This window comes from Melitaea cinxia, chromosome 2, assembly GCF_905220565.1.
Source record: "Melitaea cinxia chromosome 2, ilMelCinx1.1, whole genome shotgun sequence".
In the NCBI taxonomy this organism is placed as follows: Eukaryota; Metazoa; Arthropoda; class Insecta; order Lepidoptera; family Nymphalidae; genus Melitaea; species Melitaea cinxia.
Genome location: NC_059395.1, coordinates 12,140,763 through 12,159,398, shown reverse-complemented (window position 1 = coordinate 12,159,398; position 18,636 = coordinate 12,140,763). Strand labels below are relative to the sequence as shown.

The 18,636-nt window shown below is 33.8% G+C and overlaps 1 protein-coding gene across 1 annotated transcript; it reads left to right on the top strand.

Annotated features, from left to right (window-relative positions):
* Positions 1-5,698: 5,698 nt before the first annotated feature.
* On the top strand, positions 5,699-18,231 carry LOC123665048 (antitrypsin-like). Its single transcript, XM_045599403.1, has 9 exons — positions 5,699-5,830; positions 6,432-6,526; positions 6,679-6,813; positions 6,980-7,183; positions 10,289-10,387; positions 10,630-10,770; positions 13,787-13,996; positions 14,727-14,871; positions 17,196-18,231. Exons 2-9 carry the CDS (start codon positions 6,470-6,472, stop codon positions 17,318-17,320), a joined length of 1,116 nt encoding a protein of 371 aa, XP_045455359.1. The 5' UTR covers positions 5,699-5,830; positions 6,432-6,469; the 3' UTR covers positions 17,321-18,231.
* Positions 18,232-18,636: the final 405 nt, after the last annotated feature.

Below are 18,636 nucleotides of genomic sequence, written 5' to 3'. Positions count from 1 at the left end.
TCCTCTGTGAATTTGGAGAAACTGGAAAATTTTGACCTGGGCATGCAATTAAGAAAGCGTTTCTAGCTTCTTCCAAACCAGCAATCTCAAAGTTTGAAGGGGATGCCCTTAAAATTTTACTTATGAGATTTGCTGAACTATGGACAGAAGATAGAAAGGCTGGTAAAGCGACACTGGAAATTTTGCGAATCCCTAAACCACCATAACGGATAGGTAGGGACGCTTGGGTCCAAGATTGCTCGTTCAGTTGCATATTGAGAATCGATTCTAAGCTAATTTTGATTAAGTCGTCTACTTGTGTTAAAAGATCTGGGTGATTCCAAAAGGAGCAGCAACGGAGCGCATACGTAAATTTAGGGACGAAAAGACAATATTTTAAGATGCAAAGTGCATAATGTGGACTAATTTCAAGGAGACGGTCAACTGAATTTTGAAATTTAGTGAATGAATTATTAATATATTCAGAAATACATTCATCAAAAATTGGAGAACCTAAAAGGTAAAGCGAATTACTGTTAACTATTTTAATATTTGGAGCCAAAATATTAAATTTTTGTTTTACGTCATTTAAATTTAAGTCGCAGTTATAAAAAAGTTCGCATTTGCTAAAATTAAGTTCCAAACCAATGGCTTCAAATTTATTTTTGATTAAAAAAAGGTCCGAAAACACAGTATCCACATCACCTCCTAGGGTTCCGTCGTCCAAATACCAGACGTTGAATTTTGAATTTAGATTTTTAATTATCGGATTTATAGCTAAACTAAAAATTGCAGGCCCAAGGGGATCACCCTGTTGACAACCTACTTCCGAGGACAGTTCATTAGAACGATATAATAATTTTGTTGGGTCAGCGTAACTGAGAAGAAGATAATTGTATAATTCCGGTATATACTGTTTTATTTCTGTCAGCAGGGTAGATCACGAGATTTATATATTTTCGACATCGTATGTGTCAATAATATTAGTTACGCGGACGATATGTTGCTGCTGGGACCAACGGTGGGTGCCATTCGCAGGTTGTTGAATATTTGTGCATCATACGCGCTGGACGCATGGACTTACATATAACGCTAAAAAAAGCAAAATACTCGTTTTCAAGGGTAAATCTAGTGTGTACGTGCCAGTGTGTGTTAAGTTATACTTTTGCGTTTAGTTTTTCTAAATTTCAAATTTGTAGGTGTTATAGTTTCGGAGATTTCGTGATGAGTGACCTTTCGCTTTTATATAATGTATAGATATAGATATAGATTTATGTTTATAGTACATATTTTGCTCCCCTCTCCCTCACTAACAATTCTAGTCCTCTGCCCAAGAGTCGCTTGGAAGAAATCACTGCTTTAACGATAAGGCCACTTGTTACAACTAATGCAACTTTATTATATTTAGCCGACTTCCAAAAAAGGAGGAGGTTCCTCAAATCCTCTGTATTTTTTTATATGTTAACTCAGAACCTTTTACTGGGTGGACCGATTTCGACGATTCTTTTTTTAAATGAAAGGTGGTACGTGTCGTGCGGTCCCATTAAGATCTAATTAAGATCACGTCAATTAAGATCTAATAAGTACTTTTCGAGTTATATCTAATAATACGTATTTACTTGCCTATTTTTCGTCGGCCTACGTTGTATTATACCGAATTACTTTTTACTGGGTTTACCGATTTTGATTATTCGTATTAATTTATATTTATATTCATTTAAATTTAATTGAGATCTTAAAAGTACTCTTCAAGTTATATCTAATAATGCGTATACGCTTGACTATTTTTACGTCGATCTACGTTTGTATCTTATTAAGTAAACTTGAGTATTACGGCGTTCATGGTCAAGCTCTTAATCTACTTGCTTCATATCTATCTAATAGAATTCAACACGTATCAATAAACAGAACGAAGTCTTCTGGATCTGTGCTAAAAATGGGCGTTTCACAGGGGTCGATTCTGGGTCCATTTCTTTTTTTAATATGTGTAAATGATCTGCCATTTTATGTTAAATATATTTGTGATATAGTGCTATTTGCAGATGACACTTCTCTAATATTTAAAGTTGATAGTAAAAAAAGTAAATTATGATGACGTGAACGCTTCTTTATCGCGAATTCAAGATTGTTTTAAAATAAACAACTTGGTTTTGAACGCCAAAAAAACCAAGTGCGTTGTGTTTTCGTTACCTAATGTTAAGCATCCAACTTAAAATTGTATAACAAATAACGAGAGGCTTATTGTCAATAATACTACAGTTATATTAGGGATACATTTGGACTCAAAACTTCAGTTGAATTCCCTTTTGTCATCCTTGAATGGTAGACTCAGCTCCGCGGCATTCGCAGTTAGAAAAGTACGACAACTGACCGACGTTGCAACTGCACGCTTAATTTATTTTAGCTATTTCCATAGTATCTTACGGCCTGTTACTGTGGGGTAATGCTGCAGATATTGAGACTATATTTATCTTGCAAAAAAAAGGCTATTCGCGGCATTTACGATCTTGGAGATCGAGTCTCCCTACGGGATGTTTTCCAAAAGGCAGACATATTAACGATTGCGTCGCAGTATATTTATAACAATATTATGTATATTCACCAAAATATTCATTATTTTGAAATAAATAGTAATAATCACATTGTAAACACGAGAAGGAATAACAAAATTGTAACTCCAAGTTTCCGACTGCGCAAAGTAAACGTTTCCTTTCTGGGTCATGGTATTGGCATGTATAATAAAATACCACAAACGATTTAGGAATTGTCTAAACATAAATTTAAAGTTTTTATTAAAAAAAAAATTAATAGGTAAAACTTATTACTCGGTGCAGGATTACATAGTCGATAAAGATGTGTGGATTTAGTGACGCTGTATTTTATGCAACATGTTTCTAATTTTGTACTAAAACACAGTTTTTAAATTATTTTTCAAAAGAGTAACTGCGGAGTTTCTTGCCGATTCTTCTCTGCAGAATCTACATTCCGAATCGGTGGTAGCTTTACTTCTACAAATATAATAATTCATTTTTAAAGTTTTAATTTGTAAAATGACGATTCGAAAGTGCTCTTGGAGCCTATTTGAATAAAGCTATTTTTAATTTTTATCTTGATTTTTGAATTTTATTATACTGCATAATTTTTCACTGGGTATACCGATTTTGATGATTCATGTTTTAATCTTAAGGCTTATCCGATTTAGATGTAGTTTTCACTAATGTATTGTGGTATGTCGTGTGGTGTCGGCCGAGTAGAATAGCACCACCCCCTTTCTTCCCGTGTGGGTCGTAAAAGGCGACCGAGGGGTAAACCTGGTTCAAAATCATCAGGGTCCTGGAGAAGGAAAACTTCATTTGAAAACCGGAATGGGGTCTCCGGCAAGCATTCATGGCACAGCTCTAAAATGCGAAAGACTCCTGCAGCCGAACTGACTCCACATGTATCGACTCGTCGTTCCTGTGGGCCTAGCCAGCGAGATCGAGAGGGTGGCGCAGAGCTTAGGCAACTTTTCCTGAAGAGTGTCCTAGGTGACAGAGTGTCTGTCTGACACTGTCTAAATCGTCTGCAATAGACGGACTAAGGCCAATGATGATGATGATGATGATATTAATTTAAAAAAAAACTCCTAAATTTTACTCTACATAGCCTCTGTGTATTAACTTGTAGCGACATCAAAGTTAATATAAGTTGAGTAATGAAAAACGTATTCTTTTTAATTAAAAACTACTTACTTTTATTATATTGTATATTCAATTTACAATTAATATTAATTAAAATATTTTAATATTGATAGTACTCCAAAAACAGTTTTTTTGATGTACTAGAAAACTGTTTAATACACTTATTTGAAATTCGGATGCTGCGTCAAAAAATGCGACTGACAGTATACGGAATTGCGTTCCGTTTTCAAAAGTAACCAGTATTGTAAGTATTTAAATTGACGTCACACTATACCAATGTACAGTGGGCGCAGTGACCTACCCCACCCCAGCCTGCAAAATAATGATATTTGTAATAAAAAAAATACTAATTGATAGATTTTGAATAGCTCAATTCAACTACGTTGTCCTTTTAAATTGCTCACCTCAAATTATATAATTAAAAATCAAAATTAAAAAAAAAAATCAAATATTTTCAAACTCCTATATCTTTCGATGTATACAATATTTTAAATTGCTCAAAGTGTTAAAAAACTGCTCAAGTTGCATTTATAATTGCTCAAGTATAGTTTGGAACAGATCCACTTCCCTAAATTTTTAAATAAATATAAATAGTTTGAACAAATAAAATATTGATATTTGTAAAAAAAAATACTAATCGATACATTTTCAATAGCTCAATTCGACTACGTTGTCATTTTAAATTGCTCACCTCAAATTATTTAATTATAAATCAAAAAAGTCGTTGAAAAATATTCTTTTATCAATATTTTCAAACTCCTATATCTTTTGATGTATACATTATTTTAAATTGCTCAACGTGTCAAAACCCTGCTCAAGTTGCATTTATAATTGCTCAAGTACAGATTTGAACAGCTCCACTTTCCTTAATTTTTAAATAAATATATAAAGTTGGAACAAATTTAACGTTTATATCGATAAAGTGAGCGCTGCAGATGCGCATAGACAATGATGGGAAGCCAAAAAAATTGCGGATATTTGTAAAAAAAAAACTAATCGTTCAATTTTCAATAGCTCAATTCAACTACGTTGGCCTTTTAAATTGCTCACCTCAAATTATATAATTAAAAATCAAAAAAAGTCGTTGAAAAAAATTCTTTTATCAATATTTTCAAACTCCTATATCTTTCGATGTATACAATATTTTAAATTGCTCAAAGTGTTAAAAAACTGCTCAAGTTGCATTTATAATTGCTCAAGTATAGTTTGGAACAGATCCACTTCCCTTAATTTTTAAATAAGTATAAATAGTTTGAACAAATAAAATATTGATATTTGTAAAAAAAAAAATACTAATCGATACATTTTTAATAGCTCATTTCTAATAGCTTATTTTTAATAGCTTATTTAAAAATTAAGGGAAGTGGATCTGTTCTGTACAAATATCATTATTTTGCAGGCTGGGGTGGGGTAGGTGGCGCAGAGCATATCGGAACATAGCCTAAATAATAATAAATAATAATAATATAATAATAGCCATAGGTACCACAGAGTAAAATTGCGCTGAAATATCCAAAACCTTTGATAAAATGCCAAATGCATTTTGTAAACTACGCTCTTGGACTGTTTTTTGCTTTTAATTTCATGTTAGTTAATAAGCTGATTATCCCAAATTCACAGAATTAAAGACTCAAACTGAGGAATTAATCAAGACATTGGCGTTTTACAAAAATAACTGTCTGTCAAATTATGAATGTTATCTCGCTATCTCTCATTCGATTTAGCAAAAACGTAACGATAAATTCCTGGGAATCCATGTTGCTGGATGTTTTCACCATGCCACACAGCCAAAACACAGCATAGGTGTCAACCTATGATTTGAGTACCTGAAAATTGGCATCGCCCAAATATGCGTTCCACTTATAAAATTCGCGCACAACGCCCGCGGTGGTTTTTAATTTCAAGTTAGTTAAAGTTGAAACGCAAAGTCGCAACTCGCAAGCGGGAACTTTATCGGTCGTGGTCGATGGTGTTGTATGCCTTAGGTGGAACGCGCCCTTCGTGTTACGTCGTACGTGACATTGGCAAGCCCCACAGAGTACTTTGTATAGGTATATAGGCAAGCCCGTAAACCAAACAAACAAGCAGTTCTTTGAAGCAGTTCACAAGCAGTTTATGTTTACGACTTTACGTATTGTTTGGAACTTTGGATATTTTTGGGATTACAGACAGTAAACAAACCGAAAAAATATTAATTTTCAATCATAAGTACATAAATGATAATTAAAAATTGTCTTATTGTTATTAAATTAAGGTGACGGCATCGTAGATATACCTACTTTAAAATTTGAAACAATACTTAAACTAACAAAAGTTTGGTAAATTAATGTACAATAGTGAAAAAATTAGTTATAAATCGATAAGATAACGATAAGGTAAACCGACGTGGATTGGTTAGATTTATCTTTTAATTTATCGAATAAATACCTTACCTACGTATATTGAACGTTAATCAGTTGTAACCGTCGATGTGGATCAGAAAAACTTTTTTATTCTGTAATTATTTTTTTATATTATTGTTTCCTTTTTTGTTTCGATGACCTTGAAATCAAACCGTGAGTCACGCTATGAATAGAACAATTTCGTGAATATTTTCATTAGTGGATTGGGTGGTCTGTTTGATGACATCATACCCCCCCCCCCAAACGTCGCTGTCTACATAAACGATTGGATCGCCCGGCGCCAAAGAATAGATTCTTCATTCAGTCTGTCTCTAACTCTATTTGAGTAAACTTTAAGTCATTGATATTTTAAATTATTTATTTGTTTTAGCGCTTGCATTTGTTGCAAAAAGTGTTTACACCCAAACCATGGACTCCAAAGCACTTACCTCTTCTATTGCCCAATTTTCGATGAAGTTTTGTAATGTAAGTATTACTGCACCTATTTAAATATATTTTTAAAAAATGTTTGGATTATAATGTAATTTTATACTTGCAAACTTTTTTATATAATTATTTAATATATTAAAATATTTTAAACTTTTAAAATTATAATGAGCACTACTAAATTTTTTTAGGAACTTGATAAAAGCACTAGTGTGGTGTCGTCTCCTCTTTCTGCGGAATTTGTATTGGCTCTCTTAACTCTGGGAACCAGTGATCCAGCACACTCGGAATTATTGACAGCACTCGGCATCCCTAATGACAATGCTGTAAGCTATTTGTATAGTTTTTCATTCTATTTATTATTTTCAAATATCATATAATTTTACAACATAATCAGCTTCATCTATTTTAAATTTATATATAAAAATATACTTATATTTAAATAGCTTACCTATGTGTAATCATATGTTAGTATTTCAATTTGTATTTTAGATTCGCTCATTTTCTTCAGTAGCAGAAAAATTAAAATCTATAAAAGGTGTAACCTTAAACGTTGCAAATAAAGTATACATAAAGGAAGGTGATTATGATTTAAATGAGAATATGAAAGAAGATGCTGTCAAAGTGTTTGATGCTGCTCTTGAAAAGATTGACTTTAATAAAAGTGTAGCTGCTGCTGATGCTATTAACAAATGGGTGAGTTTATACATTCTACTACTGAATTGATTAATGTTTATTACTCTTTCGCCCAAATAATACTGAAATAATTGCAATGAAACCTGGTATGTATAATGTAATAGCTAAAGGTACAAAACAACACAAAAGATACTTTTTAACAAGAGTTTTCCATCATCGGAAATGATGCGGGGTAAACCGTAAGGTGTAACTATAATAGTATTATAATAATTTATCAATTTTAGTATTATTGTATATAAAATTGGAATTATTGTTTGATATTTTGCTATCTTTGTCTATTACGACTGAGCAATATGCAAATTTTTACATTCAACCTTGAACACTATCGGTTTTGTTACATCTGTAAACAGCTACCAAAGACAAATGACTAAATGGGTTTTTCAGCTTCTAGTGAGTGTATACTATATTGTAATTGTTTCTTTGAAATCCATTTCTATATAAGGATGGATTTTAAAATGAAGTGATGGAGTAAGAGTACAGTAGGTGGCAAATTATGTCATAAATATGCTGAATTTGCCCATACCAAAAAGGACAGAAACTGTGACATAGTAACATGTAATAATAACTATTATTTGTATATAAATGACTAGTTGTTGTCAGTAAAATCTTATTTTTTCTTTGAGAACAGGGACACAGCTGTAGTGAATTTGTTTTTATGAAAACTCAGTTCCAGTAAATATATAAGAAATATATAGTTTTTTTTATTGTTTTTATTGTAACGTCAATGCATGAACCTGTTTTAACTTCAGTGATAGTTCTGTGTAAACAATAGTTGTTTTGTAATTCGGAATATAAAATTTCTATCACTTTCGACCACAACAAATTTTGTTCACGACGTCATTGTGGGCGTGAGTTTGATATTAGATTTTTTTTTAATTTCTGCAATAGCTTTATACTGTTATGTAGAAATCACTATTTATGTGTGCTAAAGTAAAGTAATCATTATTTCTATAGTTATCTGCCTAACCAAGATAAGACATAATAATAGCAACATTTTCGTAGTATTATTCGTAAATGTCTAGAAAAATAAGTCATGGCAGATAAGACTTATAATCACCTCAAACAGAATTAAACATTTCCACTAAAGAATGTCAAAGTACATTAAGATTACAAGTAAAGTATAATTAGTCACACCAACGAGCATTTCGAATTACTCATATTTAATTTTTAATGTTTCACGCCTAGTATAAATTTAGTGTTCGTTTTAAATACTAAGTAATAAGGCGTAAAAATTATTTGTCAAATAAGATTGAATATGAAGTTCAGTTTATAAAAAAAACGTAGTTTTTTTTCTTACAATACAATACAAAATATACTTTATTGTACAACCAGAAACAATACATGTAACATACTCATGGAAAAAAAAACAAAAAAGAAAACCAATGCTGTACTTATACATGTGTATCCAATATATTAACAAAGTCATGTCAGTGGCTATGTCTGACCCACCTTATGTGGTGATCTCGACACACATGACTGGCTGTCGTTGTTTGTCGTGATCATTTTATGGTCATTCTGTTAAGTGAATTTTTTGTATTGAAAGTACCGAGAGTTTGTTTCTCCGGCTCTTTCCTTTCTAACTACACTAGGGACATTATTTAAGTTATTGTACCTAATACTGAATAAAGCCTAGGACAGGTAATGTCTACCGAAACGTTAGGGTTTTGTGTTAATTAAGTATTGTGATTAAGTTCAGGTTGCTGGATAACACTAGGTACATTATCTTAGTTCGCAATGTTTAGATGTAAATTTTTATTTTTATTGATTGATGTTTTGCTACCTTAACTTTTTGTCGTGACGTCTAATAAATCGATGAACGCCGGCTGCGTACATGAAAAAGGATGACTTATTGATGATTGATTGTGCTTATTGTAGCGTTACGCTCATTGTACGCTTGCGCCGCATCTATCTTTCTTCCACTCTATTGGCATTTGGCCTATGCGTCCGAGAAGATGTTTTGTTATGACGTTGTCACGTTAAACTATCAACTTAACTTTACAGAAAACCAATTTTAATTTTTTATTTTTCCTGTTTTATTTTTGAGAATATAAATTATTTTTCGGCGGTCATTAGGTGTGTATGTTTGTTTTGTTTTGTTGTAGGCTCGGTTTTCCGCATTTAGACACAAAGGTGGTCCGTTATGCGTGAAAAGAGGGCTAACTAATTCAGCCAGCCCAGCTCCTTCCAGAAGCTCAGAAGCCTCCCGGGGCGTTCACCGGCTTCTCGGAGCGTCCTTATTTCCTTAAGGGTGGTAGCCCGGTGTGCGACCACTCCCTCGCATTCCAGGATCACGTGGGCGGCTGTTTCTTTAGCAGCCAGACATCCCCTGCAAAGAGGACTGTCTGTTGCATTCATAGTGAATAGTTGGTGATTAAGTGCCATGTGGCCGCTAATCGTGCCAACAACTATTCTGATGTCCAGACGGTTTAGACTGAGCAGTCGGCACGATAGGTGCGGTGATATTTCCGTGAGTATCATTTTCGACTGTCTTTAGCCGGTTTGGTTTGCCCAAAGGGCATCGTGAGTTGCACGTGTCCGTTGCCTTACACACGAGCGCAGTTGTTCAAATGGTAGCGGCATTAGGATGGTTGGGCCGGCAACCTTTGTATTGGACCCCTGTCTTGCAAGCTCATCGGCGGCATCGTTTCCGTGTGATCCACTATGTCCTTTTATCCACTGAAGGATTACCTCATTATGTGAGGCCAATACTTCCAGGGTTTGATCGTCGTTAGGTGTGTTTATTAACCTTATGGTGAAATAAATATTTTCATTTCGTTACTGTGTATTTGTGTACAAAACGACTTCGTTACGAGTGTTGAAGTAAATCAGTTGTTTGTAGAATCATAAATCCACTTCTAATATTAAGATAAAACGTATAATAGATTTTTAGTCAGACCTCAAAGTCTCGCTTCTGACAAATCGCATGCAATTTTGACAGACAGAAATTTTATATATAATTGTTTTTACTTCTATAGCTTTCTAAATGATCGTTAGATTTTTTTTTACTTATATAAATATAATTATATAGTTATTATCTTAACCCAATAGCTATAAGTGAAGATGTTAAAGAATGTACACATGTATTTAAAATAAATGTATTTTCAGGTTGAAGGTAAAACAAACAACAAAATAAAGGATCTTATTTCGTCTGACAGTCTTGGCGAAGACACACGTCTAGTCCTCTTGAATGCTATTTACTTTAAGGTAAGTTTTTTAATTAATTGTTTATAGTTATAAACTGTAAAATCCAATATTTTGATGATAAAATTCGAAATATTTGAGTTGTAGGAAGTAAGGGCTCAAAACTAACACTCAAAATCTTTGACTTAAATCTTGACTTTTAAATCAAGTGCTTTTATTTTTTTATCACATTTTTTTAAACAAAGAACCCAAATCATTCTAACACTTTTATTGAACATCTCAAAAATTTTCTTTTTTTTTTGTAGGGAACATGGAAGAAACAGTTCGACCCTCAGAACACTTTGAACCAACCATTCTTCATTGCTGAAGAAACTACGGTTGAAGTTCCTATGATGTACAAAGAAGATAATTACCTCTATGGAGAGAGCTCGGGACTAGGAGCTCAGGTAAGCGTCATTTTTGAATATCATATCAAAAATTGACCGCTCCAGCGGGATTCGAACCCGCGTCTCCGACTGACCGTGTCGGCGCTGAACACCGAGCGCCGACACGGTCAGTCGGAGACGCGGGTTCGAATCCCGCTGGAGCGGTCAATTTTTGATATGATATTCAAAAATGTTTAGAATTCCTAATGTGTGGGTACACAAAAATAAAAATCGTACATATTAAGCGTCATTTTTTATACTACAAAGGTGTCAAACAAGTCTGGTTACCCTACTCACCACAGAAACATAATACTACTTGAAAACAGTATCTTAAATATCTATATGCTATCTTCTGTAAGATTGAGGTAGTTCCCTCGTCATGCTGCACTCAATTTTTAGGAAGATATTTCCTGTTATGTACCCTACCTCAGTAAAACTTATTTGTTTCTGGCTGACACAACAGACGTCCTGTCTTGTGAATTGCCAAACGTATGAAGTTGAAATAATCGTAAGGTCATCTGAAATTTTCCAATTTCAGCAAAGAACTAGTAACATTACATAAGAAACAAAAAAAAATTAGCCTTCTCCATGCAGCCGTTATCGAGTCATTTTGCGATTCATTTTATATGGATTTTTAGGTGATAGTTTGTTTTCATAAATAGGAGACTATTTACTACCATTATATGACTGGCTTATTGACGGTTATCTGTACTTTACTATCATATAAACATGTCCTAACTAATTAATAATTTTATTATAGTTAAGATAAAAATGTGTTACTATAAAAAAAAGAGCACTTAAAATTGTTTCAATTCATTCACTTTAAAATTTTGCAATGAATAAAAATTAAAACAAAAATTTATATGAGCTTTTTAAGGTAGTTGGATTATATATATATATATATATATATATCGTCATTTCAGCCGATCACAAGTACACGCCAAAAATGGTGTGAACTCGTGTGTTTTGCCCATAGTCACCACACTGGGCAGGCGGGTTGGTGACGTATTTAAAAGTTACACGACAGAAAATAACATTATACAAACTTATCAGAGTGCTACCAGTTCATACGTTAAAATCAAAACATTTTTTTGGGATTCGGTCTAGAAATTTATTGAAACTATTTCTTCCAAAAATACAATAAAGAAATAAACACATCGAACAGTCTGGAATATGTCCAATCGCACTTATATCAAAAAATTGTTCTAATAGTTTAAACGATCGTGAAAACTTTGTAAACGTAGACTAAAAATAAACGCTTTTGAACGTCAAATATTGTTTCAATGCTATGTATTGGCGCTGCACGATTGGTTTAAAATGTTATTTTTAATATTTATAATATTTGAGTAACAAAATGTTCTTCCATCTCGTAAACTTCGATTTCTAAAAAACCCCTAAGTCAAAATTGAATTCGTGTTTTAATTGCGTTAATGTTTTATGAAGGTAGGGCAAGGTAGATAAGATCTTGATCAAAACTTAGAGGAGACCGACTCAGAAATTATTTTCTTACAGAGGAGCGCATCTAAATAATACATATAAATAGAAAACGAAAAAAAAAAAAAATAAGAATTAACCGCAATGATCCAGTCGTCGAGTTTAGCAACAACGAGCGCTTTAGCAACGCATTTGGCGACACATATTGATCCGTTAATATTTTTTATTGTAATGTAATCATAATAATGGGCCATCAAACGTGTAGAGGATTGAACATTAAATTATATCTGTTGTCCATAAAAAATTCCTACGGAACACAAATGCGGTTGCTAGCTGAAGGAACAGAGGGCGTGAAAGGAAACCCGTCTTAAGAAGCTCCCCCTTCTCAATGACCTTGAGCATTTAGACTTTGCCACACCCCACCCACCCGCACTTCACCTGATCAGTATTACGTAAAGGTTATTAAACTCGGCCATCTACCGGCTCTAGCGTGTACTACTTAGGACATGCGATTGATCCGTTTCCTAGACCAAGAGCTTGCGTACAAGTTGTGATCATCCATAATTATTATTTAATTTTCTTCTTGTCGTGTCGATCATTTAGGCTATAAAATTATATTAATTACTAGTTGTTACTTGTTGTTCAGTTCGCAGTTATAAAATAAATAAATTTCTAAAATAAAAGTAGCCTAAGTTACTCCTTACTATATCAGCTATCTGCCAGTGAAAGTTCCGTCAGAATCGGTCTAACCGTTTCAGAGATTAGGCGGAACAAACAGACATACAGACAGACAAAAATTGTCAAAATGCTATTTTTGTGTATGTTTTGTGTATACATCCATATGAATTTAGTAAAAAGCGGTTATTTTAATATTAAATGCAGCCGCTCCAATTTTATTTGTATAGATATACTAAATTTATATTTTATTCTATTATCGGCTCGGTGAAGATCGACTTTAGGTTCGGATCTTAGACCACAAGCTAAGCAGATTTACATTTACACAGCTCAAAATTAATAATTTAAATTATTTTTTTATTTGAAGTAAATACAATTGCAAAATTCAACAGTAAGTCTGTCTACCTGTTACATTTTGATGCCTATCTTGGATTAAAAAAAGTAAATAGATTTGCGCGTAAGCAAGAGCAGCGTGCGATGACGAGCGACACAAGTTCCCCGTACAAAGGCCTCTGGCCGTCTGCCGCGGGCCGTCTGTCACCCGGCAAATAACCAAAAATTATATTTTTACGATTTTCTAATAAAATACTACACTTAATAAAAAACCCTTCTGTAGAAATATTAAGTACAGGATTCTTAATTAATAAAAAAAATATTCACTATTGTAAGTAGTAAAATTAGAAAGCCTATACGATTTTTGTACGCGAAAGGAGGTCCAGGTAAACAATTATTTCTCTTTATTTAGAGAATTTTATACAATTATCTTACAGTCACATTAATAAACTGAATCCGAGTTACAACATATATTTATTTGATATTTTTAACGTAACTTTAACGTATACTTTATAGCACATGAAAACGGCCGAATTTGTCTGGGATCCCCTTAAGAAATATTTAAATATTGTTTAATATTGTAACTTAATTGCAGCTTCTTCAAATACCGTATGTGGGCGATGAGGCCAGCATGCTCATAGTCCTTCCCAACGAGATCACGGGGCTTGACGCCGTACTGAAGAAGCTGGCGGGTGGTTATGACCTCCTCGGGGAAGTTGATAAGATGTACAAGACGAAAGTCCAAGTCTCCATACCTAAATTTAAGATCGAGACCGAAATCGATCTTACTGAACTCCTACCCAAGGTGATTATCAAATAAGTAATGTTTCTAAATTGTTTCTTGGTTTTGTCTGTGTGGCACTTAAAATTACTTAATTATTATTTTCAATGCACTAGTGGTGGAAATTCGACCATAATTAATGTAAATTATAAGTTTAAACATTATTAAAATTCAGTTGTCAAACACTATACTTCTATAATAAAAAACAAATGAGTATATATACGTGTGTATGTCTAATACATGGTAGTATGTGTAATGTTGTTTCTTTTAACTTAATTTATTTTTTATGCATAATTTTAAAATAATTTTAGCTTTTTGCACTTGTTCTCTATATAAACTATAAAGAAATTTCATATTCCTCCCTTCGCGCAATTTTCGTAAAAAGGGGTACAAATTTGATCTGAAATCGTATTATAACATTTAATTTATTTTGTAATTTTAGACTATTTGGCAATTATTATGAAAATATGTCATCATAATTAAAACGATAAGTATAGAATATCTAAAAGTCAGATAAAATTTTAAATGATAAGATTATATTATTATTACGAACTAAATTACTTGGTGATAAATGAGTCAATTAGATTACTCACTACTTAAACATTTGTTATATTTTATATAAAAATGTATAATCTTACTGAATTATTTACCACTAAGTATTCGTAGATCTGTCTCTCTTAAATTGAGTGCTTGCAAGAGAAAGTAAAAAGGAAGCAAAAAACATATATTAAATCTCTCTTTCATGTAATTTCAGCTAGGAATCAGTTCCATCTTCAAATCTAACAACTCTGGTATCACCAAGTTCCTAAACAAACCAGAAACGTTGTGCGTGACCAAAGCCATCCAGAAAGCTTTTATTGAAGTTAATGAAGAGGGCGCTGAGGCCGCAGCCGCCACCGGTATGTTTTTATATTTATGGATTTGTAATATATATATATTGTATCGGAAGTAAATGTTTACATGTTTGTTATGCTTCGGGCTGCTTCTATTTTTACGTCGTACACTGTAGCTTTAATTATAGAGAATTTCAATTCCCCCACATGATATACATGATACATGATATAAATACTAGCTGACCCAGCAAACGTTGTCTTGCTGCTAAACGCTGTTATAAAATAGGGGTTGGTGGTAGAAGGGTGAAAATTTTGTATTGTATGTATTTTTCAATGCCAAATCATAATAATATAAAAATTTAAAAAGTTTTGTCAAAAAGTAAAAATAAAAAAAATATTTAGGGGTGGGTCACCTTTATCATTTAGGGGGATGAAAAATAGATGTTGTTCGATTCTCAGACCTACCCAATATGCACACAAAATTTCATGAGAATCGGTCAAGCCGTTTCGGAGGAGTTTAACTACAAACACCGCGACACGAGAATTTTAAATATTAGTTTTGTTATGGTTCATACAAATGTTTTTCGTAGTCTGGGTGTTGGCGTTTTGGTATTCTGACCCCAACATATAATTCCTACCCTAATATCTATTTAATAACGTAATTGTTGTCGTTAACTGATAGCCGCCGTCATAAAGGGCTTCATTCTTGAATTTTTGAAGTGATCTCGCAATACCAGAAATCAGCAAATCCCGTTTTGAAACTGCGTAACTGTCGGACAAGGCGACTATCGGTTCTTTAAACTACATGTACTGCTGACTGTCGTAGCCACTCGCTACACCGGTTGCTCAACGAATCTCCATATTTCCGAGCGTAGATTACGACGAGTATCTATTACGTAACAACCTTCCGTCATTCTCAGTCGTCGTCACGTCAGTCTATCGCAGTCCACCGCTGGACATAAGCCTCCCAAAGCTCGCACAAAACATTTCGAATTTTCGTTATTATCATCCTGCTTCCCCAACCTTCTCACGTAGATAGTCATCCAGCAAGGAGGACGTCCACATTTCGTCGTCTCATTCTGAAAAGTGTTAAACAGGTTTGGCTTTAGTTATGAAGCCAATTCTTCAGCTAGTGTTTTATTGTGCTATAGAATTGTCTGCACTACTACTTAATCTCAGGTTTTGAAGTGTTAAATTGGTATGTAGGAGCTAAATTATGCAGCTACACATCATTTGGGTTCACAATACATTCGATATAAAAGCAGAGATGATCGAGAGTCTGCAATGACATTTATTGCAAGATTTTTCTCATAATCTATGCCTTTTGGAGTCTTACTCTTTCCCTCTAGTCCGTCAGCTTATAAGTCTAGTCTTTTCGCGTCTTCTTTCTTCTTATAAGTTAGACTTTATAATACGTTGACCCAACTGAATTAATAATTTTTACAGCCTTTTATATTAACAGAAACGCTTTATTCGAGACATTCAAAACTCTTATGGTTTTGATAAGTTCGTTAGGAAATGGACTTGGCTAACCCAACTCTTTCGAGTTTAAAGCATAGATTTAAAATTCTATGTGCTTATAAACAAAAAATTTTTTCTGCTATGGTTCTTTCGTCTAAAGCTCACTATAGCTTTATACTACTTCATCAGTCTAGCGCTGCATTCTTAACACCTGTGAAAAATGTATTTTAACGTACATAATAGAAGAATTAACGCTTATTACAGCAGCATTTAGCACATCACATTACAGCATGATAAGACACAACATAACATTTAAATAGCACACCGCAGTTACAAAGCTTTCGGTTTCGGGCATGGCGCGTATGTCTGTGACCGTATGTACAAGTGTTTGGGTTTCTGGCGGCCAGGGAGCGTGGTGCGCGTCACGCGCTCGCTGCGGATGTCGAAGCGCGTACGGGTAGACCGGCCAGCGCTCTGGAGCATACTGGCGCGGGACTTGGTGTTGCTGACCGCAGTGCCGGTCCCCGCCGCCGCCCCCGCGCCCGCCCCCGCGCGCTCAGACCTGTAGACGCGTAATGTCGTGTGCGTGTGTGTTAGTGATGCGACTCGAGTTCTTTTTCTACTCGAGTCATTCGTATCGATTTCATACGCCTCGCGTTATAAACGAGTTTGAAAAACACGGGAGTTACATTGATTTACAGATATAAAACTAACTTTACATAAAAATATAGGATGCAAAACTAATTTTATATTATCAAGGCTGCTTAAAAATACAATCATTTAAATGTGTCACACATACATAATAGAAAAAAAAACAAGAGTTTTAATGATTTGATACTTGCAAAATAGATCGAGTTTGTTTGCAATGTATCATTTCGAATCGCTCGATTAAAAAGAACGATTGAGTCGCATCACTAATGTGCGTGCAGGCATGGTGATGATGCTGCGCTGCGCTCCGATGCCGTCGGTGCAATTCTTCGTCGACCGGCCCTTCCTCTACGTGCTGCTTCAGGAACGTACCGAGCTCTTCGTGGGCGCCTACCGCAAGCCCTAGACTCTAAGAGTCTTTGGAGCCTCATCGCCGATAGCGCTGCTTTGTTACATGCTTACAAGTGCACGTCGACATCTTACCCGATCGAATAACAAATTGTGATAACTATTATAAAATAATATTTATGTGCTTAATTTATAGTTTTCCATGTGCTTAGTGAGCAATGGTCGAAATGACTGTTCGCGTTAGATATGTTGATGCTTTCGAATGCAATATCTATAGCGTAAATGAAGTTTGAAAAGGTTAATCCACTTAGAAGTTATCGGGTTTTATTACAGTAATGGGCATCACGTTTTACTCTGCAATAATAGACGAGCCGCCGACGCCGCACTTCATTGCGGACCATCCGTTCGTTGCTGTGATCATATCCCACAATACTACGTATTTCATGGCAACTTACCGCGGAATGTAGATTTAAACTTTCTGGCACATGATAGTAGAACCTGAATATCGTGACAACTAAATAACATCTCCATACAATGACGTTTGGTTACCGCTACAACTAGTACTAACTCAGTTTGATACTTGAAAAAATTATGTATGTTTATTATTGTAGTAGGTAGTTCGATGTAAAATTAATCTTTCCAGTTGTAATATCGATTTTAAAATCTTTTGAATTTAATTAAAATCCAATTAATATTTCTAATTTATTTGAAATAAATAACTCCTGCAGTATCTTTGGTTAAGTGTAAATCTTTAATAAGTGCAATATATTATAGTGGGTTTTGATGTTGCTATAAAATGTTTTGTAATTACCTCAACTTTTACAATCGTATGTCAATATATATGACAGTTTATTCGACTTCGAAATACATAGTTTTTAAAACAACGAATCACTTAATTATTGTAAGGAAACCAATGACAAATTGAATAACGATTTATTATTTAAAATAATAAATCGTTGACATATAAAATTATTATTTAATTTATATTGTTATTATATCGATGTTTCTCATTTTACCGTATAAAAAACTATGTCAGTTTATATATAGTCTACTTTCATAGAATTGTATAGTAGATTAATATATAATTTAATAAGCGAACCCCTACTGCAAGGCCGAAGACCTCGTCGCCGGAAGCTTACAAGTAAATTTTACATCGGTATATTACCATATCGAATACTAAACGGTGTTAACTGTTACAAAATAATTTGTATGGACTTAATTTATGGTTTAATTCCATGTGCTTAGTGAGTAATGTTCGAAATGTCTCTACACGCTTAATATGCTGACGCTTCGAAGTGCACTGTCCATGTCGTCAAATATGGTTTAGAAGGTTGAATCTACTCAAAATTGATCGGGTTTCATTACAGTAATGGG